General features: G+C 40.2%; 1 protein-coding gene across 2 annotated transcripts in view; it reads right to left on the minus strand.

The window, feature by feature from the left end:
* Nucleotides 1-27,172, minus strand: part of focad (focadhesin) — a 63,506-nt gene that overhangs the window by 24,259 nt on the left and 12,075 nt on the right. Inside the window, exons 5-19 of one of the 2 annotated variants that reach the window (XM_055058437.1) lie at nt 24,703-24,801; nt 17,877-17,978; nt 17,510-17,735; nt 16,089-16,295; nt 15,844-15,931; nt 14,715-14,908; nt 13,911-13,973; nt 11,462-11,566; nt 11,271-11,372; nt 11,044-11,171; nt 8,685-8,811; nt 8,366-8,500; nt 4,198-4,248; nt 4,026-4,109; nt 1,429-1,561 (exon numbers count right to left, since the gene is read on the minus strand). In XM_055058437.1, the coding sequence (XP_054914412.1) occupies nt 1,429-1,561; nt 4,026-4,109; nt 4,198-4,248; nt 8,366-8,500; nt 8,685-8,811; nt 11,044-11,171; nt 11,271-11,372; nt 11,462-11,566; nt 13,911-13,973; nt 14,715-14,908; nt 15,844-15,931; nt 16,089-16,295; nt 17,510-17,735; nt 17,877-17,978; nt 24,703-24,801 (1,844 nt within the window). Of the gene's footprint in view, nt 1-1,428; nt 1,562-4,025; nt 4,110-4,197; nt 4,249-8,365; nt 8,501-8,684; nt 8,812-11,043; nt 11,172-11,270; nt 11,373-11,461; nt 11,567-13,910; nt 14,172-14,714; nt 14,909-15,843; nt 15,932-16,088; nt 16,296-17,509; nt 17,736-17,876; nt 17,979-24,702; nt 24,802-27,172 lie in introns of both variants that reach the window. The other variant, XM_055058435.1, reaches the window with a different exon arrangement.

Genomic DNA, 27,172 nt, shown 5'->3' on the forward strand with positions numbered 1-27,172 from the left:
ACTCTGCCCAAGATGTGGACAAAAGGTTTTAATCATGACATGAAAACATCACTGCCTGTTTGATTACTGGGATCAGTTCCGAAAGGATTCACTGACTTGGAATCTCTGGATGATTGGATTAAATTTACGTTTGTTTGTTATGAACTGAAACTATACAAAGAAACGAATTAGAATAAAGCTAAAATGATTGATACACTGTGATTGTCAGAATAAAATCTCTATGAAACTCTTATGATGATTATAGATGTTAACTCATACTTTTTAAAACACATTCTTATTTTATATGTTTAGACTAATTCAGTGCATGTCTTCTCTGTTCTGAAACACATTTGAGACACAAACAACAGACTTTATTTTTAAGGGTACACTGATATACTGGTCCTGAAGTGTAATAAATCGGCCTCTGATTTCCCTAATTTTGCATATCAATTTTGGGTGATTGAATGATACATGAGAAACGAATCTAATCTTCCCCTGCAAAGCTCTGAAAAACAGCCTCTCGGCTGTCCTATTCTGCTCTGCCATGATAGAGACCTACTGATATCCCCAGTATGTCTCTGGTGAAACATAAAAAAAAACATAAAAACTAGTCCTGGACCACATGTGGGACAAAACTTGATTTATTTATTTTGTTCAAGTGAATTGTAGTAATTTTTCTTGTAAATGACTTCTAGATTGAAGTGTTTTTTTGTTTGTTTTTTTCTTCTTCTTGCATTATGTATGCACCATTCCCATCTGAACTCACCTTCAGATATGTGCAGTTAACAAACAGTCACTCCACTGTTGCTAACTTAGTGACTTTGTTGCTATATTTAGTGACTTTTCAGACAAAAGAAGAAAACAAAAATTGGTATTTGCTGGTCATAAAACCTTCCTGTAAGCTTTTTGTTTCATCCCTGTGCACTTGCAGTAAAGACCAATCCAGTTTAGTCAGCACCATCACTTTGCTTCTGAATCCAAAGAATGCAACCTCCAAGAACCATCATGGTGTCCCCTCCTCGGCCATCCAGAACAACTCCGATTGCTAGGTTGACTTGAACTCTGGCTGTCAGATTGATTGTCAAGACTGATAAGAGAAATATTTTACTTAATGAGTCAATTTTTGATACACCAACAAAAACTTTTTTAGTAGCTATTTCAATTATCCAATGTTTATGAAACATACTTCCTTCTCCAAACAAAGATCTTTGTTTTACGGCAACTAATATTGTTCACACATGCACACAGTGTGATATAACCCTTCTTCCTAACATAACATTAATAACTACTCAGAGCGGGAAGGAGAGAAGATATTTTCAGAATATGATAATTTTACAGTTATCACCTAGTATTGACAGCTTTGCAACAATCAAAAATCTGAAATCTATAAAATATTTCTGGTCACTACTGATTGCTTCATCTCTACAGCGTTATGTATAGGGGCTTCACCTGGTAGAGCAGAGTTGGAGGTGAGAGCCAGTAGTTTCATGTAGGATTGTCCAGGGATGGAGAGATCTTTCTCTTCTTCCTCTTCTCCCTTAGCATCATCTTCACTTTCAGAAACCTTCACAGCAGGTCTGATCTAATGGTGAACCAAAAGAACACATCAGGTTCACTGACAACCTGAACAACACAGCTCGCTTCCTGTACAATTACAGAATGCAGTAAAGTTAAAATTTATTCTAGATTTTCTGTTACTGCACACAATATAAAGAAGTTTATAAGCTTTGATTTATTTGTTCAAAAACACCCATTCCAGCATGATTAGGTCAGCAACAGTTGGTAAAATTCAATTTAATTCAATTAAAAAATTCTTTATTTATGTAGAAGGAAAATTAAACATTGTTGTGACTCATACCATACAAAAAGCCATGGACAACCAGGAAGAATCTACAGTAGAAGTCAATCTTGCAACAAATATGCATTGGCCTCCGACTGAAGACTGTTGCGGTATGGCAGTCTTATGATGCTAAAAGCTACATTTCTGGGCAGCAGAGATAATATTCAACAGCAACATGTCCTGGATGACACCACCCCCTGTTGGGAGGCACTGCTAGTCCACCTTCTCTGCTTTTGTCACTTTCCCTTAAAATGTCTGCCTGTATGGTTAGACACCCAGTTAGAGAGGTGACGGAGTCAGGGTGCACCGATTTCAAGGCTCTGATTTTCTTGATTTTGGAAGATCGGTGATTGGCTAATTTCTACACGGGAAGCCGATCTTATCTACATCACCAAAGGTCTAAAAATTTTCCTCTTGCATTGCTGTGACAGAAGAGGACAGCAGTGCAGAAGACTAACAGACTGACTCACCAGGTTATGTCTGCATCTCTGCAGTTAACGATAGTGATTCCACTGTTGAATCCGACCTGATTCCAGTGTTCCACTGTTCCACTCTGCCACTTTCTTGCTATATTTAGCAACATTTCAGACAAAAAAAATGGTATTGGCCAAAATCAAAACTGGCAAGTCAGGTTTTCCAAAGATCGGTAATCGGGCAAAAAAATTTGCAATTCAAGGACCCCTAGTTTTTTTTTTTGTCAAGATGTGATGGAAACCATTTTTATTTACAAATTGATCAAATCTAATTCCTAAGCATTCCTCTTGCTGGAGAAACCACTGTTGGAGATGTCACATTCTTTGTGCTGAAGACATCACTCCCAAACATCCAGCCTGCAGTAAAACTCAGCGGATCAGATAAGAACTCATCTCCACTACAAATGTAAACTTTGAATCCCAAAGCCTTGTCTTTGTAGTCACCCTCCAACTGAGGCACAAGAATTCTGAACCTTTTTCTTTCAACCTCTGAATCTTTTTCTTTCAACCGGAAAGAAGTTTTGTTTTAAAACATGCACTGGGAGATCAGTGATCGGCCAATATACATGTCAAACCTAACTAATCCATTGATCTTCTTTACCTCAGCAAAGGTTTAAAATATCAGCCACAGTCTTCTGTGAGAGGTTGACTTACTGACCGGCCCATCAGGGCATGTCATAACTGTTCATTTGCAGTTAATATTAATCACTTCAAATTTTCCAACCCAATGACTTTCTTGCTATATTTAGCAACAATTCTGATAAAAAAAAATTGTATCAGCCAAAATCACAGATTCATGACATACTTTGATTAAATTAATTTTTCTTATTAAAGCTATAATAGGTAAGTCTTTGTCACATCGAATGTGAACCAGTACAGGGCTGATTCTGTGTCTTCATATAATTTTAAGAACTCCTGGAGAAGTTTCACATAATTTATAAGTTGATGTAAAAATAATGTTTATTTTAGTCAAATAAATGATCATGCTCAGTAGCATACAACCTATTGCCAACTACAGTTTAGAGTAACTCATTGATATATTAATGTAGTAGCCATGTAAATTGATGTAAAAACATTTTGCTAGACAATGTCAAATATTGAGAAGTTTTCATTATTGCTATCAAACATGCAATTTTAAGCCAAAACCCCACAGAAATATACAGAGCCAACTACATAGATGAACTCATTTAAAGTTAAAACTCAGTTTCACACAAATACAAAGACCAGCATAAATAATTGGCTGTTGCACTGGACCCTTCCAGGTCGCCATCAAGCTGATTTTCTATTAGCAACTTCACAAATCTTTTTAATAAACATTACATTACCAAGACACATGAAAACATACCTTTATCTTGGCTTTTTGCTATTACTACAATAACAAAGTAAAAGCAAAAAATATAGTTGCAAAGAACAGCAACTACGAGTGAAATCTCTCCTCCCTTAAAATTTAACTATTAGCAAGTTATGACGAGGCTGTCATAGAGCAACAGTCTTCAGTCAGAGGCCTCTTCAAATTTGCTACCTTAGATCCTTCCTGTCCCCAGAATCTCCAGTCAATCTAATGGTATCAAGAAGCATTCTGGAATATATAACTATTAATTCTCCATAAAAAAAATTTCACATGCACTTGTAAAGTTTACATAAACTAATCTCTACTTGATGTGTAATTGCAGCATTTCAAAATGAAAAAATGTAAAGCAGCCAACTAATATGGAGAAGAGATGGAATCTTACAGCCTCAGGGAGGTGCAGGATGGTGTGGTCTGTTTCAGGAAAAGCTGCCAGAGCTTTGTAGCCACAGCTGGAGAGCTCTGGATCCTGGTAGAGCACAAAGAACAGTGAGCACTTTTCTACAGAAGCACTACAAACTGATCTGGATGGTTTGTCAGAAAAAAAGGACACAAACCTGGCTGGCAGCATAACTCCAGAGAAAGCTGACCAACTCCTTTTTCAGTTTCTGTAAGGAAAACACACATTTCAGTAAAAAAAAATCTATAAAGCAGAACCTGAAAACACTCCAATCTAAAAAGCACTCAGGCATTGTTTTCTAATGTAATACAAAGTTCAAGAGATTATGGTCTTTGTCTTTTCAACATTTGTTAAAACTGTCACCATGTCATGACAGTATGTATGTGAAAAGTTCAATTTCCTCCACCTCCTCCCTCTGGCACTGAAGAAATGCACCACTCCCAACCAAGAACAAACAATCAGAGCCAGGAAGAGGGTCTTAGTGCAGTGAATCATGTCCATGTACACACCGCTAAGTGTGCTAATAGCAGGGAGACAATTTATTGTCATAGGGAAACTTTATTCGCCACCATTGGTGGTCAATGTAAGTAACCTTAGCAGTTATAGCAGACTGTTGTGGTGGAGCAGCTGTAGTTTAGCACAGAAAAAGGGTGATGGCTAATGCTAAGACCCTCCTCCTGGCTCTGATTATTTTTTTCTGATGGAGCAGTGTAATTGTTCTGATGTCACGGGTTCATAGGGAGAACAGGGAGGAGCAAAATGTTTTCACAAATTATGTCTCTTAACAATACAGCCACAAAGAGGGTCATTTTGTGTCTTTTATGCCGGTCCCAAGCCCAGATAAATGCGTCAGGAACTGCATCCAGTGTAAATCTGACATGCAAGTAAAGAACATGATCTCAAGTATTCTGGATCGGTCGTGGCCCGGGTTAGCAATGACTGCGATTTATGCTGGTGACCAACAGGGTGCCAGTGGAAATTGGACTACTGTTGGTCAGCAAAGAAGAAGTGTTCGTAGGCAGAGAGAGAAGAGTATAAAAATAGTATAGAGAGTATAGAACTGAGAGTAGGGACTTTGAATGTTGGGACTATGACAGGGAAAGCTAGAAAGTTGGCTGGCATGATGCAGAGGAGTAAGGTGGACATATTGTGTGTCCAGGAGACCAGGTGGAAAGGCAGTAAGGCTAAAAGTCTATGAGCAGGGTTGAAGCTGTTCATAAGGAAGTGCAAATATGCGTACAGAGAAAGAGAGCAGCTGAAAAGAAGTGGGACAATGTGAGGTCTGAAGAGAGTCACTAAGAGTACAGGGAGATGCAGCGTGAAGTGAAGGTAGAGGTAGCTAAGGCCAACAAAGTTCATACACTGACTTGTATAATAAGCTGGAGAGCAAGGAGGGAGAGAAGGACTTATACAGGTTGGCGAGGCAGAGAGATAGAGATGGGAAGGATGGACAACATGTTAGGGTGATTAAGGACCAAGATGGAACTCTACTGACAGATGTGAAAAGTGTGATAAGGAGATGGAAGGAGTATTTTGAAAAGTTGATGAATAAAGAAAACGAGTGCGAGCAAAGAGGAGAAGAAGCTGCACCTGTGGATCAGGAAGTAGCAATGATTAATAAGGATGAAGTAAGGAAGGCATTGAAAAGGATGAAGAGTGGAAAGGCAGTTGGTCCAGATGGCATAGCTATGGAGGTATGGAAGTGTCAATGAGAGCCAGCAGTAGTTTTTGACAAGGCTGTTCAATGAGATCCTAGAGAGAGAGGGGATGCCTGAGGAATGGAGGAGAAGTGTGCTAGTGCCAATTTTCAAGAGCTGTTGAAGCCTGACTGAGGTCAGAAGTGGACATCTGTGAGCAGCAGTATGGTTTCATGCCAAGAAAATGTACTTCAGATGCAATCTTTGCAATGCGGATATTGATAGAAAAGTACGGAGAATGTCAGAGGGATCTGCATTGTTTTTGTAGACCTAGACAAAACCTATGACAGGATTCCAAGAGAGGAGCTGTAGTACAGCATGAGTAACAGAGATGCTTCAGGATGACTGGACATCTGGAATCCAGTCATCTGGAGTAACAGAGAAGTATGCTAGAGTGGTGAAGGACATGTGTTATAGCTGTAAGACTGAGGAGTTCAAGTTGGAGCCCCTTCCTACTTGCTGTGGTGATTGATAGGTTGACAGAGGAGTCCTATCGGGCCTTTTTGGCCTGTGGGACTCCGGAGGAGCTGACGGGTACCGACGGGCGAAGCAGCATGCGGCTCGGGTGGTTGCTGAGGCTAAACCTTGGGCGTGGGAGGGGTTTGGAGAGACCATGGAGAAAGACTTCCACATGGCTTCGACGCTGGATAGTCCACCATCCAGCATCTCAGGAGGGGGAAGCAGTGCAGCACCAACACTGTTTATAGTGGGGATGGTGTGCTGCTGACCTCAACTCGGGACATTGTGGCCGGTGAGCAGAATACTTTGAAGACCTCCTCAATCCCAGCAACATGCCTTTCATTGAGGAAGCTGAGCCCGGGGACTCTGGGTCAGGCTCTCCAATCTCTGGGGATGAGGTCGCCGTTAGCTCCTCGGTGGCAGGGCCCTGGGAGTGGAGGAGATTTGCCCGGAGTTCCTTAAAGCTCTGGATGTGGTAGGGTTGTGTTGGCTGACGCTACTCTGCAATATCGCATGGACATCGAGGGCAGTTGCCCTGGATTGACAGACTGGGGTGGTGGTCCCCCTGTTCAAAAAGGGGCACTGGAGGGTGTACTCCAATTATAGAGGGGTCACACTCTTAAGCCTCCCTGGCAAGGACTATTCAGGGATCATGGAGAGGAGGGTCCGTTGGATAGTCAAACCTTGGCTTCAGGAAGAGCAGTGTGGTTTTCGTCCTGGTCGTGGAACACTGGACAAGCTCTAGACCCTCAGCAGGGCCCTGGAGGGTGCATGGGAGTTTGCCCAACCGGTCTACATGTGTTTTGTGGACTTGGAGAAGGCATTCGACCGTGTCCCTCAGGGAACCCTATGGAGTATGGGTTACCGCACTCTTTGATACGGGCTGTCAGGTCCCTGTATGACCAGTGTCAGAGTCTGGTCCGCATTGCCAGCAATAAGTCGGGCTCATTTCTGTGGGAGTTGGACTCCACCAGGGCTACCCTTTGTCACCGATTCTGTTCATTACTTTCATGGACAGAATTTCTAGGCGCAGCCAAGATGTTGGGGGGGATCCGTTTTGGTGGCCTAAGGATCGCATCTGTGCTATTTGCGGATGAGGTCCTATTGGTTTTGTCAGGGCGTGATCTGCAGCTCTCGCTGGAAAAGGTTAGAGTGCCTTCTCCGAGTTGAGGGGGTGTCCTGCCCCAAGTGGAGGAGTTCAACTATCTTGGGATTTTGTTCACGAATGAGGGAAGAAGGGAGTGGCGGATTGGCGCAGCATCTGCTGTGAAGCGGGTGCTGTACCGGTCCATCGTGCTGAAGACAGAGCTGAGCTAAAAAGCGAAGCTCTCGATTTACCGGTCGATCTACGTTCCTACCCTCATTTATGGTCATTACTGAAAGAACGAGATCTTGGATACAAGCGCCCAAAATGGGTTTCGTCCATAGGGTGGCTGGGTTGTCCCCTTAGAAATAGGGTGAGAAGCTCGGTCATCCGGGAGGGACTCAGATTAGAGCTGCTGCTCCTCCACATTGAGAGGAGCCAGTTGAGGTGGCTCGGGCATCTGGACAGGATGCCTCCTGGATGCCTCCCTCGTGAGGTGTTTCGGGCACGTCTCACCGGGAGGAGACCCTGGGGAAGACCCAGGACACGCTGGAGGGACTATGTCTTCCGGCTGGCCTGGGAACGACTTGGGATTCCCCCGGAGGAACTGGAAGAAGTGGCTGGGGAGAGGGAAGTCTGGGCCTCCCTTCTTAAGCTGCTACCCTTGCGACCCGACCCTGGATAAGCGGCATACAATGGATGGATGGACGGAAGCCAGACTGAGATGGTTTGGACATATACAGAGGAGAGACACTGAATACATCAGTAGAAGGATCCTCAAAATGGACCAGTCAGGAAAGAGACCTTGAGGAAGACCAATGAGAAGATTTATGGATGGAGTGAAAGAGGACATGAAGGTAGTTGGTATGAGCGAAGAAGATGCGGAAGATAGGGTTATATGGGGATGGATGACTCGCTGTGGCGACCCTTAAAGGGAAAAAGCCAAAAGGAAAAAGATGTTTCATAACATACTGTCCCAACATAGTGATAGTTTTAACAAATATGTAAAAAACATATTTTTATAGAAGTCACTTACTGTAGCTTTATGTAGACTATAAAAAGAGAAGAGAAAGCACCTGAAGTACCTCATACTCCTCTGAATGTACAGTGAGCTGGGGAACCAATGACAGGAGCTCAGCTATGGCTTTAACCATCAGTGGACGGGAGTCACACTTCAGCTCAGCTCCAAGACTTTTCCATGTAGAGATGATATCCACTACCTGAAAAAACATGTTGGAACCTGACATCATTCAAAGCAAAGTTCAAATAAGCAGCGGGTTTCTCAGGGCTGAAACTGGGAACTCTGGCTGATAATTCTTGATACAGTTACCAAGGCAAAACACTTAATATTATTGAGAAATAAATTGGGAAAGCACTTGATCATTTGTTGCAGAGATGGTTTACCTCTGCTTTGCACAGTTCCTGTAAACCTTGCAGGGAGAGAGCAGCAGGGGTTGCCAGGTCTGGTCTGTTGCACTGCTTCAGAGTGAGTGAGATGGCAGCTACCATGTCACCTCCATGCTGGTAAGGCCTGAGACATGCACAAAGAACATGGGCTAGTTAGCAAGGTGCACCAAGGACACATCATCAGTTCACTATAGATGAAAGAATCATTCACACTCAAATCTCTAAAAACAGGCAAATTTAGAAGATCCATTGACTCTAACCATCATATTTTTGGACTGCAGGAGGAAGCTTGAAACATATTTAGGCTGACCCCTCAGTCATGGTGGAGGTTTGCTGTGTGAGGTGCTCAGTCGTGTGGAAACTGCAGCTCAGAAGAGGAGCTGCGCCTCAAAGGCAGAGCTACGTCCACCTGGTATTTTGCACAGCTGTATGGTTGCCAGGGAGATTCAAGGATTTCTCAAACATGCATGAAGGAATCAAGACAACACTCCAGGTATGATTTGGTTGAGGTAGTGATGGATCCGGCAACACCGATGCGTCGGCGCATGCATCAAGCCCACAGACCAAATCCGTGTCGGTGCATGTATTGCTTTCAGTAAGTCATATGACTAACACAGGAACTGTTTTGAAATGACACTGATGCATCAATAGGCCTGTCATGATAACAAATTTTGCTAAGCGATTAATTGTCTCAAAGATTATTAAACGATAATATTGTTTGAATACCTTTTAACACTGATTTAATGGAAATGTCTTTCGATGTTACCGTATTTTTCGGACTATAAGCCGCCACTTTTCCCCCTATGCTTTGACACTTTGAACCATGCGGCTTATAAATCAGTGTGGCTTATTTTTTTTTGCTTTATTTTTCTTTTTTTTTTCCAAAAAATTTGTAGGTGTAGTAAGGTACGCTACATACTCCAGAAAGTACTGTATTTGCTATTTGACAACTTCTTGCTACAGAGCAAACATTCAGATAAACCTTCCGCATTGGCAAAGAATGCAAATGATTCGGTCCAAGATTTGTAATATCTCTCCTCAGCTATTTTCCTCTTTTCCCCTTTACTATTTATGGCCCACAGCTGGGTCTCTGCTGAACTGCACAACGTGTTGCCGTTGTGCGGTTCCTGGCCTGGAAACGCACTTTACTGCACTTTTTATTCTGACATTTGACATGGCATTTTACTTGATTTGAACCCTAAGGCGGCAGCCGAATGCTGAAGCCAGCCGATTGGGCTCCTCGTATTATGAGGAGGAGGAGGCATACCGCTATTGAGGCCTGAACAGTCTGTCGGGCCTGAACAGTTCGTTTCAGTGCTCCCAAGGCAGCAGAACTGAATAACTCCCCTGGCGCCACAAGAACACTGTGGAGGGTCCTGCAGCATGTTTCAGTCAATGTGGACTGAGCCAGCCAGAATGGTTACCAAACCGGGACTAGAAAAGACATCACACGCCAAAACTCTCGTCATCGATGCAAAGGCCTGAAGCACTGCATCGCTGTATCTGAAGGGATGCAGAAAGGGCAAACATGAGGTGTGCCAAGGAATTGCCAAGGCGGCTCGCACGTGCTCCGGCATTATATGCTTTATGGAGGAAGCCATCTGTAATACGACATTGAGCTTGCGGGCACCGAACATCATCATGCGGGGTTTCATCTGGGGACACAATGAGCAAGGCAACAGCAGGTTTGGCCATAGGCATGCGATCCAAGCCTGCCTTAACTGACTCATGCATAGCTGCCAATACCCCACCATTGGTGGAAACACGTGAAAAGGCTCTAGGGTCCTGCCAACAAGCATGCAACTCCCTGAGATACTCCTTTAGTGGAGGAACAGAAAAGGGAGTAGGGACTCGTACGTACTGCCAGTAGCGGACTCAACTACATGCAACACATCCAGCTGCAGCTGTCTGAAGGCCATATGAATGATGTCACGGATTGAATTGTCACCAGAGCAACTAGCCACTCTCTGAGATGAAGAGCGTGAGCCAGTCTCCGAAATGTGACACGACTGTGCCTCCTCCTCATTCCCAAAGTGAGAGGCAGAGGCAGCCAAAGACAACGCATCCTCCTCCACAGCTAACTCTGGCTCCCGTGACTTATGAAAACCCAGTCATGGGAGCATCCATCTGAGGTGTCTAAAAAATGGATTTCATCTCCGCCAACTCTGCAAATACCCTATTTCAGGGATGTCAAAGTCAAATACACCAAGGGCCAAAAAACTAAATTTGCTACAAGCCGAGGGTCGGACTGGTTCACCGTTTATTAAAACATATTGAAATGATTGCACATAGTTCATGGATCTCTGCTCAGTGCACTCCCGACACACCATCCTATTCCATTAATCAAATGATGCACCTCTCTCTGCAGATATCCCTGAGGCAGGCGGCCCTGGCCACCATCTGTTCCCACTGAGTGTCCTTCCCCACCACCAGTCTGGCGTCCTGCTGACCCAGAAGACGCTGCAGTTCTGGGTAGACTCGGTCCTTTGGAGACCCGGGAACAAAGTGATCAAATGGATTCTTCTGAAAAAGTTCACATGGAAAAAAAAATTACAGGAATGACTCACATTTTTTTTTGCTCACCTGTCTTTTCCACAGAGCAGTCATCAGGCGCATTGCAACAGCTCTCAGCTTGGGTGAACTAGCCAGCATGTGGAGAGTCTGCAGCAGCATGGGGACACAAAGCTGGAAAAGAGCATAGTATCTTCATAAGGCTTACAAGACAAAACCTCTACTCTGTGCTGCATTACATTTTAAATATCAAGTCACTGTACCTTATGGGTGCCGAGGTTTGGCAGGCAGTTAAGCACAGAATGGATCAAATCTGGATTTGTTTCCTTTGACAGTTTGAACAACAGGACAGGAATGAGAGAGGGGACCTGTAGACACACAAATTCAAATCAGTACTACTTTATTAATCCCCGAGGGAAACCAGTTGTTGTTCTAACCAAATATTATTCAAGGCTCTTAAAAGAGTTGCTATAGATGTGGGCTGGAAGGATCTCCTGTATTATAGCACATCTGAAGAAGCTTACAACTGAAGACACTATTATTGTAAAGTAGTTTCATGAAGAGGATGATCAGGGTTTTTTTTATGAAGAATCCTTCTTTGCATAAGAATCTCGAGAGGTTCCAGTCATCCTCAGCATTACTTTTTAATAAGACGGTGTTTTGTTTGATGTTTTTTCAGTATTCAAAGTATGTTTGTCATAGTCTTCTGAGTTGATTAGCTAGTGTTTTCTTTATGTGAATGAGGGGTAGATATAAGTTTCCGCTCGTTTTCTTTCACAATGTCTTTGAGTTGTTGCATAAACTATTAATATTTATCACTGATTGACTGAAATAAAAAAATGGAACAAACTGAAATAAAATAGATTAGGTGGATAATGAACTGAGGTGAAATTCCAATTGAATAGTCCAACTCTGGGCTGCACAGTGGCACAGTTGGTAGAACTGTTGCCTCCCTGTCCTGATTCCCGGCCCGGGGTCTTTCTGCACGGAGTTTGCATGTTCTCCCTGTGCATGCGTGGGTTCTCTACGGGTTCTCTGGCTTCCTCCCACAGTCTAAAAACATGACTGTCGATTAATTGGTCTATCCAAATTCTCCCTAGGTGTGAGTGTGTGTGTTTGTCCAGTTTGTTTCTGTGTTGCCCTGCGACAGCTAAGGGTGAACAGATGGATAGCTAAGGGTGAACAGATAGATGGATGGATGGATGGATGGATGGATGGATGGATGGATGGATGGATGGATGGATGGATGGATGGATGGATGGATGGATGGATGGATGGATGGATGGATGGATGGATGGATGGATGGATGGGATGGATGGATGGATGGATGGATGGATGGATGGATGGATAGAGACAGACTGGCTAATTTTTTCTAGTAAAAACTTGACTTTGCAAGTGTTTAGGTTTTTACAGTTTTTCTTTAATGTCAATCAGGAGGTGTGCTGTGGTGTCTGAGTTCTAACCCTAAAATCTACAATTAAATGACACGTAGATGGATAAAACCTTCACTAGAGGGAGCTGTGGGCCAAGAGTCTAGCTATCAGTTGCCTTAGGCAGAGCTTTAAACAATGAATCGACTAAACTATGATCAATTTCATACTGACCAATGAGAGCCTCAGATTTAAAAGACTGATCAACAATGCAGACGATTCCTTTCAGTGTTGAGGTTACAAGTCACAAGTGTCACATCTGTTGAACACAAAAGCTCTGCAATAAAACAGTCTAATCTGCATACAGCATCACTTCTTCCATGCAGCATCACTGTTGCATGGCAACTGCTTCACCTGTCACGCTTGAGGAGGATGAAAGGATGAAAATGCAAGATTTCATTTAAAGTGAAAAGTCTCTTAATAGAAATGTATTCTATTAAGAGATAAATCCTCAGCAGAAAGCTTTTTCATCTTCTAATAAAAAGCAGCTGCAAAGTATCAAATGCAATAAGCTACTGAGAAAGAGATTCAATGGATTCAAATATGGCAATAAACATCTTTCCACACATCAAACCTCCAACACAAGTGGCACCTTAGGAGCAATTAGGGCAGCAGGAGAATACTCAGGGGCGTCTTACAAGCCTTAGTAATGAGGAGCCTTTAACGTTGTGTGATATTTCATGTCATCTTCCTCATCTGGCGACTCCATTTACATTCCCTGAAGGCCAGAGGGAAGCCTTTCCCTTTAAATGTCTTTCTTCATCATCTTCACAGGACTCAAGAGCAGAAGGCAGGTTATGGAAGCTACCTCTGCTGTTTGAACATTTGCTGAAGTAATAAGATTACATTACTGTAGATCCAGGAGTTCTGCAGATTACACTTTAACTGCAGGCCTTCCTACAAACTGCTAAAAAGTTGGAACTTTTAGTGTCTTTGAGAAGAGCAAAGATGAAAGAAGTTGTTTATTATTAAATATCCATCAGCTCTGAGCTTCTACAAGGAGCTCCAGTTTAATGGTGACATTATGTCAACCATACTGTCAGACTGAGACCAAACAATTTCGTAAAACTCTGCATCCAACTGCTGCAGTTGAGAAATGCAGCTGTTGATGGCAGTTCTGTAACAATAAACATCAGGAGAACACACCCGGAGCATCATGCTATCCAGGTCAATGCACACACAATCTGCATTATATTTTATGGTAAAGTATCAACAGTTCTTATTTTCTAATTTATTATGACTGTAGATTTTGAGAAATGTCAAAATGCTTTAGATTTTCTACCTGGCAGGGATCAGCAGCAGCGATGGCCTGGGTTGCTTTCAAAGCCAGCAGGCAGATATCCTCCTGAGACGTAATGAGGAGGTAAGTCACAATGAGAGCAAGAGAAGAGGACAGGCGCTGGCTGGACGTTAGGGCAGAGGTAATCGCCAGCAGCCAATCAGTGGCCGCACAAGGATCATGGGAAACTTTGTCTAATATGGACAAAGCCACGCTGAGCTCAGCGTACCAGGAGCTGAGAGGGAGGGTCAGCGTTGAGCCAGGCTGAGAATAAGAACACCAGGGGTTAAAAAAGAAACACAACAGAGTAAGATTTCAAAACTGTTTTATTGATAATCTACACATTGTAAAAATATGCCTACCTCATGGACCTTTCCACAAACTTCAATGAATCAACTTTAAAGGGATTTGATACAACAAACCAGCATAAAGTAGTGAATCATTGAAAAATCTTAACTGATTTATAACACTTTTAATGACTGCATCTGTGTGCAGTCCCCATTTCTACAAAAAAATCCAGTGCAACTAGTGCCTTCCTAAACATGGCTCTTCATTCCTAAACACCAATCAGAGCAAATGTAGCTCTCAGAATGAAGACTGTAGCTGGTGGGTATCTTTGCCGCTTCTGTCTGACTGTTGGTTCCCAATCGCTAACCTCCAAACAAAACTTGTCACTGCTCTATGCAACTATATCTTAAATCAAATGAATGTATTCACTGTATAAAAAAGTCTTGTGTTTTTCTCTCAACAGCTGAACAAAGACAAAAAGAACAGCAGCAAGTTAGGTTTGAGAAAGAAGCTGGGTACCTGCCGGGCCTTTTTTGTGGGTTTGTTGATGCTGCGTAACAAGCTGTGGGCCAGACTCTGGTTTAAGCTGTCCGTCACTGGGTCAGCCAGCGGCTTGGTGAGCTGAGAGCAGGAGAGCAGCTGCAGGACAGGAAGAATCAGGACTGGACTCAGCCAATGAGACAGGTCTGCTTTTTCTGGAGATAAACACAGAGCTGCAGGAAAAAAGTAGAGTTTTATCCATCAAAGTCAGAATAGTATATTTTTTGAAACCATATAAATGAAGTAGGATTCAAAATCAAATATTTTCCATTCTTTATTTTTTATTATATATACCTTTCAAAATCAATGGAAGTTACTGGAGAAAATGGACAATTACAATGAAAAATTATGGCCACACAATGAAATTTTTGATCATAATGGTACAATAAAGATGCAACAATAAAGTTGTAAAATTATGAGAAAGTTGTTTTAATGAGAGCAAATTCTGACAGACAAGTTTGTCTAGTCTGCAGCTATTTGTATGATAAAGACTCAGTTGTCAATCATTTCAAAGTCCTGCTACTAATAATAACTTGATCCTGATGTGTCAAAAGACAAAGTATTTCCTTATGTGTTAAACTGATATTAAAGAGTAACTTCACAAAATGCTCAAAATTCCTCTTTTAAATATTTTATGTAGAAGTTGTTTTTTTTTCTTCTTTTTTCTAATATTACAATTTTATTCTGGTGATGAGTCTATTCTCATGTTTTTTATTCTGATTTTGTTATCGTATGACTTTTTCTTGTATTATTATGACTCCTGTTCATTCTGGTAGGACTCATTGCACACATAATCACCATCCGCAATGACTCTTTGAAAATACTTGGATGATATGAGTTGTAACAATTTTTAATATCACTTTAGGATAATAAAGTATTTTTGAACTCACCGAATGTTCATAATGATAGAATTGAAGGAGGGTGTCATGTCTTTTACCATGTGTATAATTATATTACATTTACATAGACTGATTGAAACCTTAAAACATACAGCCGTTTTGAGTTCAAATACACACTTCCTTGTTGTGTTTTGGATATGAAGGTGATCAATTTGAACTACCTTGGCATCATTTCACTGAGGAATATTTTTATATAGATTTAGTCTTACCCAGCCTCAACAGGCTGTTCTGCTGATCTGGAGGAGCCTCACACAGAAGCAAGGCCACACCCATCATCAGCTCATCCACTGGCCAGACCTACAGAACACATAAGTAGCTGTGTTCATTGTTTATATGAACCCTGCTCATTATCAGGGTCTTTGGAAGCCTAATAATGATCATTACTCTCTTCCTTCCCAGTTCAGAGAGAATAGCAATTTCAACTCATCCAGCATCTGATAAAAATGCGCTTGACCTTGCATGCAGGAAGGAGTTGCTGTATTAGGCTGAGAAGCGGTCTGCAGTCTCCATTTAATTTTAAGCACTGATGACATGCGCACAGCAGCTGCACCAGCAGTCTGGCTCTCTCTGTTGCCCAAAGGTCTCCAGGGGCATCCAAAAGACTCTGAAGCAGAGCGTCCACAAATCCACACAGTTCCAGCACTGCCTCCACACTGTCCACCTACAGTGACAAACAAAAACTTTTTTTCAGCCATCATGTAAAGTATAAAATCAAAATACGGTAGCCCTTCATTTTACACAGGCGATACTTAAAGTATAAAGTACCAAAAGTATTATTATTCCATTTAGCTATTATAAGTCTAATTGCACACAAATCACATGTGGAGTACCTCAGGGCTGCATACTTGGTCCACTTTTACCCAAAGGTATTTATGCAAAATGACATAATTGGAGTGTTGTCCACAGCTAATGTGTGCTCATAGGACACCCACGGCCTGTCCACAGGACACCCACAGCATGCCGAATATCTGTCCACAGCACACCCACAGCCCACCCACCCTCGCAAAGTGAGAAATAGCAGCCAAAAGAGACACCCAACTTGGTGTGCCTCCCAATCTTGAAAGAAGCACCAGATAGGGTTGTCCACTCTGCTCCTCAATGTTCTCTATATTCACTAAACTGCTTGTTGCTCCAACTTGTCAAAACAAACTTATGGAATTCAAACAGCTAACAGAATCTGCTAAATTTGCTTTTATGCTAACAATCATTCCCTTTCTGTAAACTGCAAACCAGTCTCTCCCAGAGATTATTTAAATAATGCATTTTTAATCATTTCAGACAACTACCAACTGAAAATGATCAAAGAAAGCATCCTCATATGCGACCTGCTGCAGTCACTGGGTGGATGCATGAATTTGCCTTGTCTAAAGGCAGATACAGTAACTACTTCCATGGTGATGACAGCTTGCAGTGGTTCTACAAGCACAAAAACATGTCAGCCTAGGACAGCGGCTCTGATCTTCACAATTGATATTTTCCAAAAATCTGTACGATTCTAGAACATCTGCACTTATGAAATTATGTTTTGTTAACATGAGAAAAAGTCACCACAGAAATATTCACTCATGATTTATAGCAGAGGAAACTGGACTAAGCGACCTCATAGGTGTCCTAAGCATTAAAAGAAGAACATTTGTTTTCTTTTATGATCTTGTGCACTTTGTAGATTCAGTGTAGGGGAGCCAAATGGGAAACCGGATCATTTTCAGACCCAAGATCAGTGGAAAGATCGGTTTCACAAACAAGTTTCCGATGAATTTCCAAAATGGAGGAAACCAGGGCTGATTTATTGGCCGGTCCATTTGTCACTCTACCCTTAATCAAGCTAATCAAGTAGTAAGCAAAAAGTACTTATTAAAAGAGATCATCAGTGACCTGTAAATATGAAACCAGCTGACAAAGGCAGAGCAGCAGGCTGTCAGACACCACTGCAGTGTTCTCATGGTCCTTGCTCTGGGGGATCCATCCAGCCCCTGGCTTTGTGGGAAGCAGCACCCTTAGCAGGCTCTGTCGGAGCAGTGCATGCTGGGACTGCCTCTGAGGCTCGCAGTACAGGTACCGGAGGAAGGGAACCAACATGCTGATGTAAGATGCTTTATTCCTGGGGAACAGAACCACAGAATGAGGTAATTTGATTAATAAAACTTGAGTTTGTCCACAAAGTGTTACCATTTACTCATGGAACTGAACACATCAAACCAATGCGGTGAGAGAGGGAGACCCCCACTTCAGCCATGCTTACCTGTCAGCAGCCTGACAGATGAAGTCATGGATCTCCAGCAGCAGCACCGGCCAGCAGTCTGCTCGGTTTTCCAGCGCTGTGATGTATGGGTGTGGACTGCTCCTGCACAGGAACAAAGGAGCAAAAGTCAAAGACTTTTAATAGTTTCCCCCACAGATTTTCGATTACAGCAAGATGGAGTCTGTGATGAAGGCTGCCTGAGGCCACATGTCATCCATCTGAGTTTGAACAAGTCAACAAGGAGGAAGGAACACCACAAACACAGGAGTTTTGTCTGTAATAAAGCACCATCCACCAGACAAAATCATCCTTAATAATGAGAAATAGGGTGAACCCATAAATTAGCCGTCTAATCATTTTGGGAGATCAGCTGATACTTACACATGAATTCAATTTTCAAACAGCAACAAAAAGGGCGCAATAGACAAAGACATAAGACTTTCTCATTCATTTGCATGTACATATTCAACAAAATTTTGTTGCAAGGCTCCAATAATAATAAAACAAGTAAGTAATAATAATGCATAGCATTATAAATAATATTGCTATATCAGTATTTCTTCTACTTTAATATAAGTAGAAAAAATTAATGGGAGTTTAGTATTCTTAAGGCATGGGGGATGAAGCTATTGTGGAATATATAGACACTTCTCAGAATTTTTATCACAAAAAGCTTTGAAAATCTTTTCCTTTCTTTCTCCTTCTCAATGATCACATAAAATCCTTTTAAGGGTGTGGATACTTTGCCAGTCACCGTATTTTCCAAGTATTGTTCAGATAGATTACAGTGGTTAACAGAGTGAGTAGACTGTTTCAAATTGTTTCCTGTAAAGAACAGTTAGCCTGTACTAGCTCATCTAGTCATTGCAGACCAAACACCAGGGTCAAATCCAAGTGGAAGCCATGGATTCGACCCAGCCCACGGCATGACAGAGGTTAACACAACAGTGTTGTTGGTGGGGGGCCAGCATCAGCAGCAGGTCCACTTCCCCAGTGACTTCCATCAATCAGCGGGGGAGAAAGAGAGAGAGAGAAAGAAAGAAAGAAAGAAAGAAAGAAAGAAAGAAAGAAAGAAAGAAAGAAAGAAAGAAAGAAAGAAAGAAAGAAAGAAAGAAAGAAAGAAAGAAAGAAAGAAAGAAAGAAAGAAAGAAAGAAAGAAAGAAAGAAAGAAAGAATGAAAGAAAGAAAGAAAAAGCTTGTTTGATTTTTTATTTTTTATTATTCAAACAAAAAATAAATTTAACATTGTTTACTTCAACATTCACGTAAACAATGAATTGAAAACGAGCTTTTTATCAACCACAGAGCATACAACATTATTAAAGCACCAAAAATATAAAAATTCAGTTAAGTTATTCATCATTGAAAAAAACGTAAACTCTATTTTTTACCATCAGAATAAACATCCTATCGACTCCCCCGCCCCAAACTCCATTTAATTTAATTTACTTCTTCTACTAATATAAATGGAAAATTTTGCCTGTCCAATAAGAAAATTTAACAAACCCCACTTACTAGATTCCTTTTTTGTATAACCTCTACCAAATATAAAAGCTACTTCAGATCAATAAACACCACATTCTTTAAAAACATCTTCCAACAAATCAAACAATGGTGAAATTCTTTTACATTCAAGAAACATGTGAAAAGTAGTTTCTATTTTTTCACAAAAAGGACAATTAAATTATATATTTTGTAAATTTAGCTACAAAACTGTTGATACTCACAGTACTGTGCAAAATCCTTCACTGAAGGTCACTTACTCTCTTGCTCAAGGGGGGCTCATAAAAAACTTTCCATATTGCTTTCTGATTATCTCCAACTTTAAACCTGTCCCTCCAAACAGCATTAGTTCTTCCACCTAGTTGTTTCTTATTTAACCCTTGAACAGCTAATTTATACAAACACTTTTCATTTAACATACAAAAAATTAAAATCTTTTTGAGTAATCAAAAGAGGACCCATCAATTCTGAGAAATCAATATTAATGGGTGAATGTGACGCTAGTGTAAAGTGCTTTGAGTGGTCAAAAAATGAATGGAAAGCGCTAGTCCAGGCTAGCGCTTTTCCAGTCAAAAAGCTCTAGTACAGGCTTTTTGACAGTACTAGACTGGTAAATGGTTCAGTCCATTTACCATTACAAAAGTCCACCAGCATCTGCTTTTCATCCAAAGTCAATTTTTCAAGCCACAGGTCTAAAATAGTCCTCATGACTCGAATCAATTTTAACCCAAGCGAATAAGCTGTTGCCTCTGTGTTTTGAAGTCTTGGTCCAGCCATCTCCACAATGTGTCTTAGTTTTAGAACCTTATTCTGAAGCAGTCTTCTTGACAATCCAGCTCTATCTTCTAAAGCCAAACATGTCTCAAAAATTAAAGGGTTCTTCTAGAAGCCAAAACAAAGACACAGTTGGTTCCAGTCTTTTCCACTCAAAAATTGTCCATGCTCTAAATAAGCTTTTGTAAAATATTGGCATTTCATACAAAAATAACAGTTTACAATTTAACAAAATCAAAGAAACATCTAAACCAAAACCTACTACTCTTTTCAAAACAATACTTGTTATTGGCTTCCACAAAACATCGTCCTCCCTCCCCATTAGATATTCCTGAATAAACTGTAGCCTAAATGCAGCAGTACTGCTCTCTAGATGAACCAATCCAAACCAAATGAGAAAACAAAAGCAATGTTTTTTACAAATAAAAAAGTTGGAGTTGATAAAAAGTTGTATTTATGTGGGAAAGAGTTAGAAAGGGTTGACTGTTTTCATTTTTTGGAAGTAGTTTTTGATAAGAAACTAACTTGGGAAAATCACATATATTATTGGGAAAAGTAAAAAGGTTCTTAACATTATGAGGTGTTTCGCAGGGTTGACATGGGGCGCAAGTTTTGAATCACTTAAAAATGTTTATGTGTCACCAATTCAGTTAAGAATAGATTATGGGAGTGTGGTGTATGGTTCAGTGGCTAAAACTAGGTTAAAAAAAATTTGATGTTTTTCAAGCAAGAGCTTTGAGAATTTGTTTAGGGGCACTTAAATCAACTTCAGTATGTGCTTTACAAGTGGAATCAGGAGAAATGCCATTCTGCATTAGAAGACAGCAGATCATGGTTAATTATTGGATAAATTTAAAAGGACATAATGAAGATTATCCAGTTAAGAAAGTATTAGAAAATTGCTAGAAAAGAGGAAAAGTAAAAATTAATAGTTTTGGGTGGGTTGGGGATGACCGAGCAAAAACATTTAATGTATATGACAAAGAATTTATTCCAACAGTCTTGTGGCTTTTGAGACCTACATGGACATGGAAATATATTATTATAGACAGATCACTATCAACTATTAAGAGAAAAAATATAACAGATATGTGTCAAGAATTTTATAATCAAATACAGAATATATATGATGATTATTTACAAATTTATACTGATGGTTCAAAAGATCCAAAAAATGAAGCAACTAGTATAGCAGTAGTGATTCCTGAATGAAAGATTAATATTTCAAAAATAACATCTAATTATTTGAGTATATATGCAGTAGAATTATGTGCAATATTATCAGCTTTAGAATGGGTGGAGGATACTAATATAAATAAAGTAATAGTTTGTAGTGTTTCAATATCTGCATTGCTGAGTCTTGAAAATGGAGGTACAAATAATCATCAAAATGTATTATATGAGATTATGGCTGTTCATCACAGAATATGTGAGCAAAATAAAAATGTAATATTATTTTGGACTCCTGCTCATGTAGGTATTTTGGGTAATGAAAGAGCAGATAGGCTGGCTAAGAAGGCTAGTAAAAAAGAAGAGATTGATATGCCAGTAAAATGATCTAAATCTGAAGGCAAAAGTATAGCTTGGAGAGAAAGCAAGAAGATATGGAAAATTAGGTTGGATAATTAAATTAATGGTAGGCATTTATATAGGATTCAAAATACAGTTGATGTAGTAAGGGTTAGAGGAATAAACAGGAGGGAGGAGTTAATTATAACTAGAATAAGAACTGGTCACAGTTTTTTAAGTAGAACTCTTTTTAAGATGGGGAAACATCTTACTGGTTTATGTAGTTGTGATTCTGTAGAAAAAAATAGAACATGTTTTTAATAGTTGTAGAAAATATGAAAATCAATGAAAATTATTAATAACAGAATTAGATTTTAATAGGGAATTGAAATTTGAGAATGTGGTTGTTCAGTTAAAGGAAGGAATTACTTGCTCAGTTGGTTGATTCCACTCAGCCCCCCCATAGACTTGTCTTACAGAAATGTGCAAATGATAAAACCTTGACATATCTAAGCTGCAAGAAACCAAAGCAGTGACTTGTTTGTTTATCGGTAATACTTAGGTCTGCACTGACTACAGCTCTGTAGTCAGTGTTCATGATCTTTAAAAAGGCTGATACAGATTTTTTTTCTGTCTGAAAAGTCAGAATAAAAATCAACAAATTCTCTAAGTTGGCAACGCGGGTTCAATATTGTTAACTGCACATGTGCAGATGAGACCTCGTGGGCGGTCAGTCGGTCAGTTCTCTCTCATGGCAGAGCAGAAGGGGACAGTGGCCGAATTTTGCATAGTAAAGATCAATAGACAAGATCGGTTTCTGATTCAGTATTGATCAATCGCCAATCTCCAAAAATAAAGAAAATTACGCCCAGTTAATCGACCAACCAAATTATCAGTGCTCCTCTGGGTCATTTTAAACATTTATTTGTTGGAGAAAAAAAAAACTGAATCATGCCAGATAATTTTGAATGTTTTATACAGTAGAAACAAAATCAGCGGTTCAGACTTTAAAAAGCAAAACCAGAAATTGGTATCTGTGAGTAAAATATCTAGAAATGCATCATATTCTGCATAATCTCACACAGATTGCAAACAGGCATGCTAATAAGAAATACACTGAGAAATTGATTGGAGGGGTCAGACAATTTTAAACTTGATCAACCATGCACAGCGAGATTTTTTTTATTTTTTATAAGATTTTTTTTTTCCTTTGTGAACCCATCATACCCAAGCTCTGACCTTATGCACAAACAACAACACTCTTCAGTGTGGAAGCTGTTACTAGGGAAGGAAGCTCGGCTCAGTTAGAAGGCATGTCAGCTATGTTATAAGACCTACAATAAAGACTCTATTGAAGACATTAATGATCAGTAACAAAACACAAATCAGTCCAGTTCTTTATTTCAGCCCAAATGTGCAGATTACCATTTGATTGAGCAAACAGCCCAGATAGATGATGTGGGAAGGCCTGCAGGGGGCAGTCAGGATGGACTGCACCACTACATGAGAAACAAGCTGATGAGACCAACACATGCCTGCAGCTCCCCTCATCCCGCTGGGGGCTAAAGTACTCCACGTCTCGGTGGCAGATTGTAAAGGGCTGCTCTGAGCATATGACCAACAATGGCCACCAGTGTGCATCCTTCATTAATCCTGCAGCATTTACAGTTACCCAGCAGTACCAGCCCTGACAACCAATCACTGACCAGCCTGCCAGGCCAATGGCGCCACCCTGCTGCCCTCAACACATTCATCTTCCCACCAGGGAGGTTAAGGCTTCCAGACAGATGGAGCTAAGACACCGCAATCAAGATGGAAGGGGATCGGACAATGGGAAGGGACCGGGAGCAAAAATGCACAGAGCTTTGGGAGAAAGCGAGGATTAGAAGGAGAAACGTAAGCGAAAAAAAGGAACAATGTAGAAGGAAGAAAATGAAGAGCAGAGGGAGCAAAATAAACATGAAGGGTAAAGAAAAAAAAAGACGAAGAAGCTTTTTTGATCACCCGCTGCAACTGATTAAGGAAGCTCCAGGATCTTGGTAGTTATATTCATCCAAGTTTTGAAGGAGGAGAAGATGGAAGGGGCTGGTATATAGCCTGATCTATATTTGTTAAAGTCAAAATCGCAAAATACATCAGTGGTGTATTTTCACTCACCTCAGGACAAAAAGTCTCTGAGGTGAGAGCTTCCATCAGTTTCCTGACCTTCACTCTCACTGCGGTCCGCATGGTGAGGAGCAAACTACATCAACTTTAGCTCAAAGTTCACCCACAGAAGTGATGCAAACAACTTCCCAACATGACTTGAATGTTACATGGAAGCTTCTGTGAGCTGGTCTTTGTCATGTTGACTTTTCAGACTTTGGCATTCACATTTCTCTGAGCATCCAAGACGTCTTTAGCTGCTCCACATTCAGAAGCAAAGGTCAGATTTCTGTACCAGGCTGAATCCGATCTGAAAGTATGTTGCTTTTCGCTCAGTGTTGAGTTGCAATAAAAACAATCCCACACTGCAAAAATTCGAAAAATCCAATCTTTGGTTTTATATCACCTATATAATAAGGGTAAACCATCTTAGGAAATTGTCTAGCTGACTTATTGATGGTAACTTGAAATCCCCCATCTTTTCACCCTCCCACAAATTATACTAAATCAGAAACCAATCTGATAGTTTTGAAAGCATCTGCAATCAATCAATTCAAAGTGCTTTACATCATAAACACACAAAACTAAGAAGTCATAAAAATTACATATAGTCAACAACTGAGAAACCAATGACAAGCATTACATTTTGATGAGTGCCATCATCAAAATCATCAGTACATATTATTTTTCTTTACCTTGGTGCTGAATTTCCTGTATACTGTAGTGGTTTTGCATTAATTGAAACAACAAGCACATCATCATATTCTGGTCAAACTAGAATGACTCATATGCCTCAAAAGAACTTTCTGTGTTGAAGATGGTATCAAACGTTTTTCTTAGTATCAGTTCTGTGTTCAGTTTTTTCAAGCCAATATGAACATGAGTATGAACTGACCTGATAGAATAGGGACAGGTGAAGTTTGTGTCCCCCTGTCTCTGGTCAGCTTGCATCTGCAGCAGTCTCCCAATGACCTTTACAAGCCCCTGAACATTTCTGTTCACAGTGAAGGATAAAAGAAAGAAAAACAATCACAGAGTGTAGCTTTAAATCAGAATAACGAACCACAAACAAGAATGTCCTGCTCCTGAAGAAAAACTATCTGGGATGGATTCCTATGTGTACAGGGCACTTTTTGGACAAACACCAAAAACAAGGAGAAACTCAACGATTCATATTATTGTTGTAAAATACAAGTATAACTTTTTAAACTGAAAAAACATAATAATTTATCTAGAGGCCACACTTGTATAGAAAGTCTTTGACGGGTTGGCTCCACTAGTGGTGAAAGACTTTGTTCATTTACATTTACAATGAAACATAATACAAGAGAAGTTAGCAGTAGAAAAAACTACTGTTTAGGAAAAGTTCATTTGGTTAGGTGTCATTTTTTGTTCAGGGTTCAAATTCTTGGAATGCACTACCTTTAGAATTGAAAAATATTACATCAATGAACTGTTTCAGGAAGTCCCTTAAGCAATGCTCACTAGAAAATCAAAACTGTACCCATGACTTTAATCATCTCATGTTTTACAATTTTTTTTTTTTTTACAGATGTAGCTTGTTTTTATTTTTTGCTACGTTTACTATAAACTACACTACTTTTATCTACATATTGAAATCTGACATAAATCATAAGCCATGTTAATTGATATGAATTTTATTGTAATTTTCAATCCCTTCCAACAACCTGCTTGGAATCTACAAATAAAAATTAGCCTTTCTGATTCTGGCATGTTGCTGTGAGGTATTCATAATGATAAATATGCATTGTCCCCTTTATGAAATAAATACAACTTAATTTACCTCAACAGCTAATTAAGTTACAATATTTTACACGTTTTCCCAAACAAGTGCTGACCAACCGCCCAGAACACGCGACATGCTGTGCAGTAACATGTCGGTGGAAGACCCTGCAGCACGTGATCAGACTAAGAACTCCAAGGCATGTCAGCAGACTTGAATGCAGAGCCTTTCACACCCTGCCTACTCACCCACCCTCCTCTTTAGACACTCACTTACCCGCTTCTGGCAGAAATTACAGGAAACTTAGAGAAAAGATAGAAAAACTAAACAAAAGCTTCTACCCCCAAAAGGCCTTCACACCAAACATACCTTGAGTGAATATCTAGAGCTGTGACTAATACTCATGCAATATTATTATTTGATGAGGCAGCAGTGGCTCAGGAGGTAGAACAGAGTAGTTTTCAACGGAAGCAGATCTTTACTTTTTAAGAGTTATTGATGAAGTCACCAGGGTTTGGCTGCTCAGTTCATATGGGTTTTCTGGATGTTGAGGAGTCCTTCAGTTGGGTTCCCCTGAATTATTTTGTGTGGGTCGAAATAATGGCAGTATAATAAGCTTAGACAAAAATAACATGGTTTTGCAGTATCAAAGTATTATGACAGCTCTAAAATGTGTTATTTTGCATTTTCTTTAGCATGCTTTGATGTCAATGTATAGGTGATTTGCTTTTTATATGCTTTCTGAATTGTGGGCTGATTTTGACCTATTGTTGCCAGAGTCACCTCTATTCTAATAGAACAATCAGAGCACACATTTGAATTTAACTGGAATTTCAAATTAGCCTATCGTCATAGTCTCCATAGTCTTAGTCAACTTTAGTGGTTTCTGGAAGCTGTTTTTAGATCACATGTCTAATGCAGAATTTTTTTATTTATTTCTTTTTTACCTCAGATTGATCGACTTTCTATTATTCCTATCTCGATTTTATACAGTAAGGGCTCCCACGCTTCCCGTATCTGTATTCTCTGTCCCATGCGCTTTTCTCAGTCATTACAACTATTTAATCTGTTGTAAACATGTTTTTCTGAGGCACCTTTAAACGCATGTGGAACAAAATTTATTATCAACAATATTTAAGATTACACAAAGACATGTATAAAATATTCTGAGGTGTATAAATTGTTTTTCTACTCCTCTCTCCTAGCCAGCACTCCTCTCTCCTAGCCTGCACCTGGTAACTCATAGTCTCATAAGAACAGTTCTTTTTTGTGTAGGTAAAAGGGAGGACCAATGCCAGCTGCCTGCAAGAGAAGAGATAACAAATAGTTATCTCACTGTGAGATAGTTATCTCACAGTGAGATAACTATTTGTGAGATAACAAAACTACACAGATGCTCATCTGTGTAGTTTTGAAGGAAGCTAGGTAAAGGACACCTCTCCCTCAGGACTGTCAATTTAGTTTAAAGTACCACTTTTTATATTCTATGACCTAATTTGGTCATGGGCATTTGAAACAACTCTCACTTCCTGTGCGCCAAGGTACTGTATATGATTCTTTGATTGTTTCAGCCTCCCCAGAACACACCGAGAGTTTGCTATGATTTTTCTGTCTCGTTCTC

The sequence above is a fragment of the Poeciliopsis prolifica genome, unplaced genomic scaffold (genome assembly GCF_027474105.1).
Source record: "Poeciliopsis prolifica strain line A6 unplaced genomic scaffold, Auburn_PproV2 SCAFFOLD051, whole genome shotgun sequence".
Lineage (NCBI taxonomy): Eukaryota > Metazoa > Chordata > Actinopteri > Cyprinodontiformes > Poeciliidae > Poeciliopsis > Poeciliopsis prolifica.